This window comes from Paralichthys olivaceus, chromosome 12, assembly GCF_024713975.1.
Source record: "Paralichthys olivaceus isolate ysfri-2021 chromosome 12, ASM2471397v2, whole genome shotgun sequence".
NCBI classification, from domain to species: Eukaryota; Metazoa; Chordata; class Actinopteri; order Pleuronectiformes; family Paralichthyidae; genus Paralichthys; species Paralichthys olivaceus.
The window spans coordinates 4,204,628-4,212,799 of NC_091104.1; the positions used below are offsets into that span (position 1 = coordinate 4,204,628).

The 8,172-nt window shown below is 46.3% G+C and overlaps 1 protein-coding gene across 13 annotated transcripts in view; it reads left to right on the forward strand.

Moving 5' to 3' along the window:
• Positions 1–8,172, forward strand: part of syne2b (spectrin repeat containing, nuclear envelope 2b) — a 114,775-nt gene that overhangs the window by 34,113 nt on the left and 72,490 nt on the right. For all 13 annotated transcript variants that reach the window (XM_069535126.1, XM_069535115.1, XM_069535120.1 and 10 more), the window contains 19 exons: positions 62–174; positions 278–480; positions 624–731; positions 933–1,200; positions 1,295–1,624; positions 1,737–2,066; positions 2,201–2,500; positions 2,640–2,867; positions 3,083–3,199; positions 3,430–3,756; positions 3,900–4,244; positions 4,369–4,547; positions 4,840–5,056; positions 5,147–5,245; positions 5,735–5,899; positions 6,500–6,847; positions 7,034–7,170; positions 7,631–7,760; positions 7,910–8,083. In XM_069535126.1, the coding sequence (XP_069391227.1) occupies positions 62–174; positions 278–480; positions 624–731; positions 933–1,200; positions 1,295–1,624; positions 1,737–2,066; positions 2,201–2,500; positions 2,640–2,867; positions 3,083–3,199; positions 3,430–3,756; positions 3,900–4,244; positions 4,369–4,547; positions 4,840–5,056; positions 5,147–5,245; positions 5,735–5,899; positions 6,500–6,847; positions 7,034–7,170; positions 7,631–7,760; positions 7,910–8,083 (4,118 nt within the window). The remainder of the gene's footprint in view (positions 1–61; positions 175–277; positions 481–623; positions 732–932; positions 1,201–1,294; positions 1,625–1,736; positions 2,067–2,200; positions 2,501–2,639; positions 2,868–3,082; positions 3,200–3,429; positions 3,757–3,899; positions 4,245–4,368; positions 4,548–4,839; positions 5,057–5,146; positions 5,246–5,734; positions 5,900–6,499; positions 6,848–7,033; positions 7,171–7,630; positions 7,761–7,909; positions 8,084–8,172) is intronic.

The following is an 8,172-nucleotide window of genomic DNA, read 5'->3' on the forward strand; positions in this document are numbered from 1 at the left end:
TTGCCTTTTGGATTTTTAATTAGCACGCATTATCAGTTAAATGGTCATAACGTGTCCTCAGATGAGAGGCAGTCCTTTGAGGAATGGTTCCAGGACTTGCAGCTGTCTGTCAACGAGTGCTTCGAAAACCCTGAGAGCAAAACAGATGTGGAGACGTCTCTGCAAAGACTCACTGTGAGTGGATGAGTAAATGGACGATCGGAGAGATAGGCATGTATGTGAGCTCGGTCTGACCTCAATATAAACGGGTCCTCACAGTTTCTCTTGTGTGCATCAGGCTTTCTTAAAATCCAAGGATGCAGAGCGACGTCTGGATCAGATGAAAGTTCAGCTGGAGAAAGGCAGAGAGCAGATTCCTCCCCAGCAGCTCTCTGAGCTCAGCGGCTGGATGAAGGAGCAGCAGGAGGAGGTGGGAACGTTCAGAACCCACTGCCACAACAGGCAGCAGCAAATGAAGACACTCCTCAGTGACCTGAACAGGTGAATTCATGGATCCCTCAACAGACCCGCATCACGTTAACATCAGTCAATCCTGCAGAAGATGTCATTTAACATGTAGTGGTCATTTACACAAAGATTGGACTTTATGATTAGAAACATGTTTTCGTGTGTTTGTTCTCTAGTTTACAAAAGCAGCATGACAGCTTCCGTGAGTGGCTGCAGACCAAAGAGAAACAGTCTGTGGTGTCGGACAAAGACAAACATCTTGTCCAAGAGCTTCAGGATCAGAGGTGACGTCAATCATCCAATCAAATCTGCAAACAGTCTTTTAACATGTACTTAAAAAAGATCTGATCTTTGTTTTAGACGGCTACGTATTTTGATAAACTCCCAAATATCCAGAGGCCTGGAACTATTAGCTCAATACACAGAAAGCTGTCTGTCCCCGCGACATGTCTTGTAGACCTCATATGTTTCTCTCCATGTGACAGTGGTCGAGCTGAGACCCTGAGTGTGCTGTTAGCATCAGTGCGCAGACAAGGCGTCAGAGGGGAGACCCTCCTGAAAGACGGCGATAACCTGATCCAACGCTACAGAAACCTGGAGGCTCGGCTGCAGGCCAAGGCCCAGACTGACCTGGAGGGGGAGTGCGACAGGTTCGATACCCAGGCTGAGAGCACCAGGACCTGGATCAGAGACCTTCTGCAACCCCTCAGCTCCACTGACGTCCAGACGGACGAGATGAAGTGCAAAGCACAGGTCAGTGGAGAGTAAATCTGATTTAGAGAATGACCCAGATGTTAAGATTCATCCTCTGAGAAGTTTTCAAACATTTGTCATAACTTGTCACCAGATGATCCTGAGCTCCAAACCTGAGGGAGAATCTAAGATGAACAACCTGTGGACACAAAGCCAGAGTCTGTGTGAGCAGGAGGAGCTGGACGAGAGGAGGAGACAACAAGTCCTCCAGTCGGTCAGAGAAACAGAGAAGCAGTGGACGGCCGCCCTGCAGACGGCAGAGGAGGCTCTCAACAAGGTGGAAACTCAAGCTCTGTTAGACAAAGACATGTGTGCTTTCAAAACCCAGAGTGAAAATGTCCAGTCCTGGATAAGAGACCAGGAACAGAACCTGCAGTCTGTCAGCGGACACGTGCCAGTCGAGGAGAAGCTGCAGATCTCACAAGTGAGTTTAAAAGAGATCTTATGTTCTAGAATGTGGTGGATTGTGATTTCAGGAACATCCTCGTGTTTTTAGAGCTGTAGAGCTCTTCTAAAGGGATGTGTGTTGTTCTCAGGCTACTCTCAACTCCAGACCTGAGGGAAAGTCAAAGCTCCACGAGCTGAAGCAACAGTGTCAGAGACTGTGTGACAACCAGGCGATGGACGACAGCAGGAGACATGAGGTTCAGGACGCAGTCAGACAGGGAGAGGAGCAGTGGGGGAAAGTGTTGAACGCTGCAGAGGAGGCTCTGGACAAGGCGAAGACCGAAGCCGCGTCCGACAGAGAGTTCGATTCTTTCAAAACCCAAAGTGAACACACCCAGACCTGGATGAAGGAGCAGAAGCAGCAGCTGTTGTCCCTCAGTGGTCCCATGCAGTGTGAGCAGAGGCTACAGATTTCACAGGTGAGTCCGGATTAATCTGAGGTTGTAAAGTTTACATTACCATAGATTTTATATTTCACACATGCAGCTAGACGTTCTCTGCACAGACTGAATCCTAAAGCTTTACACCTCCATCTCGGTTTCTTCTCTGTCAGGCTGTTTTAAGCGACTCGCCCGAGGGCGAGACGAAGGTGCTCGACCTGAAGAGACGAGGCGAGAGTCTGTGCGATGGCCTGGAGCAGAACAGGAGGTCTGAGCTGCAGCAGCTGGTGGAGGACGCGCAGCAGCAGTGGAGGACGGTCCTGCAGGCTGCTGGACAGGCTGAGCTCAGATGTCTCTCAGACGACTTTGACACGCAGAGTAAAAACACTCAGTCGTGGATCAGAGACAGACAACAGACGTTACAGTCCGCCGGTTGTCACACACCACCTGAGGAAAGATGTCGCACAGCTCAGGTCTGTATGTTGTCTGAATGGTTGAAAGGTTTTGGATTATAGATTGTTATAAATTATAATTACATATAATTATAATCAGAAGTCTGAATGAAAGAGATTTTGTATTTAATGAATAATTTACTGGGGGTTTTTTTTCCAGAGTGTTTTGGGCTCCAGACCTGAAGGAGACTGTCAGGTCAACAATCTGAGACGACGAGGTCAGAGTCTGTGCGACCACAGAGACGCAGACGACGGCAGGAGGCTGCACGTCCAGCAGACGGTCCGAGACACGGAGGAGCAGTGGAGGACGGTCCTGCAGGCAGCCAGTCAGATGAAGGATAATGCAGACGCTCAGGTCACCAAGGAGACGGAGAGGAGGAACCTGGAGGTGAGAGTAGTCTGTTAAACCTTTATTACAGTTTTTAAATGTTATGCAGAATTACTTACTGTGATTTAGAGTCTTCAGTCAACCTGGAAGAAAAAACTGAGCATATATCTACATGTTGTAGTTCCACAGCTCAGATTTATTATGTCTGATGAACAATCCAAACACGTCTGAAGAGTTTAATCCACCTCATCACGTCGGTGTCTTTATCTTCTCAGTTGAGAGAATTCGATGCCCATCAGCAGGACGCCGGGCGCTGGCTCACAGACTTCCAACAACGAGTGAGCTCACTGAGCAGCAGAACCAAAGCTGAGGACAAGCTGCTCACAGCACAGGTGAGCTGAGGCTCCGTGGGGTTAACATTAAGGTAGAAATGAGCAGAGAGATATTTCTCTGTCTTTAAGAACCGACAGAGAGCAGGAAATACTCTCTCAAGGTTTTACCACTGGTGTTGAAGTCATGCTGTGTGATTTACTCTGCCCCCTTGTGGCATCAAATCAGTGACTGCAGCTTGTGCATTTTACAGATTATCTTCAACCTTCTCTTATCCGTCTTTTGTCTCCAGGACATTTTGCTCTCCAAACCTGACGGAGACTCTAAACTCCAGGAGCTGAAGAGACGAGGCCTGAGTCTGAGCCGACAGGACCTCGAGGAACAGAAGAAACGGGAGGTTGAGCGACAAGTGAGAGACGCTGAGGATCAGTGGAGCAGAGTCCTGCAGGAGGCTAAACAGGCCCTGGATCAGGCTGAGAAGCAGTGTGCTCTGGAGGGTCGGCTGAGGGACTACGAGACCCTGAGAGAAAAAACCAGAGCCTGGCTGCAAGACAAGCAGCAGAGCCTGGTCTCTGTGGATGCTCAGATGGATCCAGAGGAGAAGATAATGACCGCACAGGTGAACTGGATTTCCACCACCATGAAAATGTTTCTTTAATATTAAATGTGATACCAAATGAGGACTTCAGTCGTGATTTGAAACTGTACAGCCAGAATTCACTGTTTATAACTTTATATATACACTTTCTAACTTCCTCTCAGACGATCCTGAGCTCAAGGCCCGAGGGCGACTCCAAGCTGACCGAGCTGAGGAGACACAGCCAGAGTCTGTCTGACCAGGAGGACCTGGAGGAGAGCACGAGACGAGAGGCCGAGCAGACGGTGAAAGACTCGGAGGAGCAATGGAGGACGGTTCTTCAAACCGCAGAGAACACTCTGAAGAAAGCAGAGGTCCAGTACTCGCTCTCCAGGGAAATGGAGGCCCTGTGTGCCCAGGCAGGGAGCACTAAACGCTGGGTGAAAGATCTGCAGGAACAGGCCGACTCCAAAGGGAAAGGCCCTCGGGGTAGTCAGGCTCAGCTGGAGGACAGGCTGACCACAGCACAGGTGAAATATAGAATAAAAAACACGAAGTAAATCACACCAGTGGACAAATAACAGCTGGACTGCAGGAGAAATTTTGCATATTTAAAATAGTTCTAATTCAGAAAATGCACGATTGTGTCTTTAGGTAATTTTAAGCTCCAAGTCCAACGGTGAGGCTCAAGTGACGGAGCTGAAGAGACGAGCTCAGAGTCTCTGTGGACAAAAAGACTTTGAGGGGGAGAAGAAGCTGGAGGTTCAGCAGAAGGTGTCAGACATCGAGGAGCAGTGGAGGACGCTCCTTCGTTCTGCTGAAGAAACTCACAGGTGCAGGAAGCTGCTTTCATGTTTTTAATGATTTAATGTGAACCTTGAGTCCAAGGTTCATAAAGTTACTCATTCATCATCATATCTGCTTATTTAATCTAACTCCTTTAACATCATCCTTAAATATTACAGTATTAATGTTCAGCAATTATTATATTTATCTATAAATTAAACAACAAAGACTGACATTCAAAGATTTTTCCTCGTCGACACACGTTACATAACTGTGAGCTTGATTCTGGAAGCTGATTTCAGACTTAAATATTTTCCATCATCGTCTGTTTCCCGTCAGAGAGCTGAAGGGTGTCGTGGAGCAGCTGGTGTCCTGTCGCCACAAGCGAGGCCAGGCCGAGGCCCAACTGGCCGAGATCCAGAAGCAGACGTCCAACCTGCCGCTCGTCTTCCCTTGGCCCGGCCTGGGAGAGCGGCGGCAGGCGGTGGAACAGGCGCAGGCCCTGCTCGACCGGAGCACGGCCCTGGCCCCGGTCCTCTCCGACGTGTGTACGCAGGTAAGGAAAAGAAAATTCAGCTCGTATGCAACAGAATAAAATGGAACAAATGTTTTCACTCATCTTCTTCTGTGCTGTGACGTCCACCAGACTGAGAAGCTGTTTGACATCACAAAGGACCCGGGCTGGGCCGATCCGTCCTGGGCAGCAAAGGAGGAGTCGATCCCTGCTCTGCTGAAAGAGCTGACGGTGAGTTCACTGCTCGGTGGTGACAACACACAGGAGATTATAAGTAACAGCTTAACTGTAAAGGTTCATTAGAAAAGTGGATAAATTAGTTCTTTTACATCTGGTTAATTTACTCATTGTCCAAACAAAAATGTACATTTCTATTGAGACGATGTGTTAGTTTAAAAGGATAATTATTATAATTATAAACTTTATTTACTCTTCTATAAGTGAAATAACAATCAGCAGGATGTAATGTGAAAAGGAGACACACGTGTCGGTGTTCGGAAACAAGGTGTTAATCAAATGAATAAATATCTATATCTGTGACACGAGGGTGAAAAGAAAACGATAAAAACACATCACGCTATACAAGTCTATAAAATGTAGGTTTTAAGAAGAGATTTAAAAGACATCACTGACTCCACGAGACTTATCTCCTCGGGCAAGTCGTTCCAAAGCCGAGGGGCCCTGACGGCATGTGACACTATGATCTCCTGTTTCCTTCAGGCTGCAGTGGCGAACCTGGAGCAGGGCGTCCTGACGGAGAGGCAGTGCACTCAGCTGGTGGAGCAGCACGTGGCAGCTCAGGACTGGCTGAGGGAGCAGGTGAAAGGCCTGGCAGCTCCTCCAGAGGACAGACAGAGTCTGCACGGAGCCGTCAACACTCTGAAGGTCAGATACTAGAACACTGACACTCTGAAGGTCAGATACTAGAACACTGACACTCTGAAGGTCAGATACTAGAACACTGACACTCTGAAGGTCAGATACTGGAACACTGACACTCTGAAGGTCAGATACTGGAACACTGACACTCTGAAGGTCAGATACTAGAACACTGACAAGCAACAAGGCAACAAGAGGCAACTTTATTGATCTGTAATTCTTCAAACTGAACAAATCTCTTCACTAGTAACAACAACAGCCGTTCATTTCTAAGTATGTTCAGTTTTCATTTACAAATCGCAAAGCTTAGTTTAAATAAACAGGGCCCATTATGAAATCATAGCAGCCGTTTAATTATATTATTATTCAGATATTTCTTTGGGGCTGACACAGATATATTAGCCAAAATATGTATTTACAAAAATACACATTTTTTATCAAAGAACAAAGAAATGTAATTAAAAAGATATGTATTTATATATGTATATATATATATATATATATATATATATATATATAAACATAAATACATATCTTTTCTTCATTGTTTATGCTGTAAAATACAATATTTTTTACAATATAAATCTCCTCCATGGTCATTTCCAGGCTTTGCTCCAGACAGTGAACAGGGAGCAGAGAGAGATGAAGGAGCTGGACTCTGCCAGAGACAAGCTGCTGAGCCTCTGTTCCCCCGGAGGTCGGGACTCCCTAACGCTGGAGGTCAGCCAGCTCCACAACCTCTGTGACTCCTCGGAGCAGGAGGTGAGGGAGCGCCTGACGGCCTGCGAGGTCCGGCTGGAGGAGCTGGAGCAGCAGTCGGCCAAGAGGGGCCAGGAGCTGAAGGAGCGAGCTGCAGCTCTGCAGTGGGAGCTCCGCTCTCTGGACCAGGCGCTCAGTTACAGTGAACCACAGCACAACATCAGTCAGCTGCAACAGCACTGGAACAGCCTCCAGGTTCTTACTGCTTCATGTGTTCTCTGAGTGTGGGACTGCATCACCTTTCCCTTGCGTTCATTAGGTTTCCTATGTGCTTGTCTTACAAAATAAGCATAAGCAAATTCCACATCTGCAACACGAACCTGTGCATCGAGAATACGAACCTACAGACGTATTTGTGATCTTGTCGTCTGCTCCTGTTAGAACTGTGAGAAGTCGCTGGAGGATTTGGGGGTTAAGGTTCACGATCTCCACCAGGAAGTGAAGTCAACACCTTCCACCAATGAGCTGCCAGCGGAAACAATCAGTGTGGTTGAATCTTTATGCCAGCAACACGACAGGTATCCACTGATGACGTTCACTCACTGTTGTAGTGAAAATGTCAGGAACTCAAAATAATTCACAAAATACTTCAAACTCTTCACTTTTTGTTTGATTCGTGTGTTTTTGTCAGATATAAATGTGAAAGAGATACATATGAAACATTGGTATATCAGGAATGTTGGGAACACGAAGCTCCATCTGTCCACTTTAAATCCTCATTTATTCTCACATCTCAGTAACATGCCACAGTGGGTCATTCTGCTCTCGATCAATTACAATGAAACCCAGAGCTCTACTTCATGAATGAGTCATCCCATCCATTACTTGGTTTCTCGATTTAAACATAAGGACTCACATCTACACATAAATAACTTTCCTACTGTCTTTGTTCTGCCAGAATGATGTTTTTTTTAAATCAACTCTTGCTCCTGAAGTAGTTAATTAATTTTAATTAAGTCATTTTAATTTTGTCTACAGTCTAAAATCCCGGCTGAGGGAGCATCAGGGCGCCTGCACCACAAACACAGCTCGCTGTCTGACAGACTGTGTTCAAGCCCTGCAGCTGTGGAATCACAGCAAACCATCGGAGTCCATTTCTTCTGTGCAGGTTTCTTTCTTTTCATACTGTTACTTCCTAATTTAACATGAACATAACATAAATATGCTCACCTGGTGAAGAGGAATCCATTCCAGATGACATTTCACACATAGATTTGTCATCACTATGGACACTAATATTTTTCCTTCTGCTCTTAGGTGAAATTCGAGGAAGGTGAAAAGTTGCAGGTCAGCCTGCAGGAGGCGCTCTCTCACCAGCAGTTTCTAGTGGACTGTCTGACGGCAGTTGTTTTTGACAAACTGAAGAACGACTGTTCAGAGACACTCAGAGAAGCAGATGCACGTCAAGTTTCTCTAACACAGAGCTTAAAGGTAATTGATTATGTCAGAAACGTTTTGTTAAATAATATAAAAGGGTTAGGGTTATATTTTGTGTTACATTTAAAAAGCAACTCATTTTG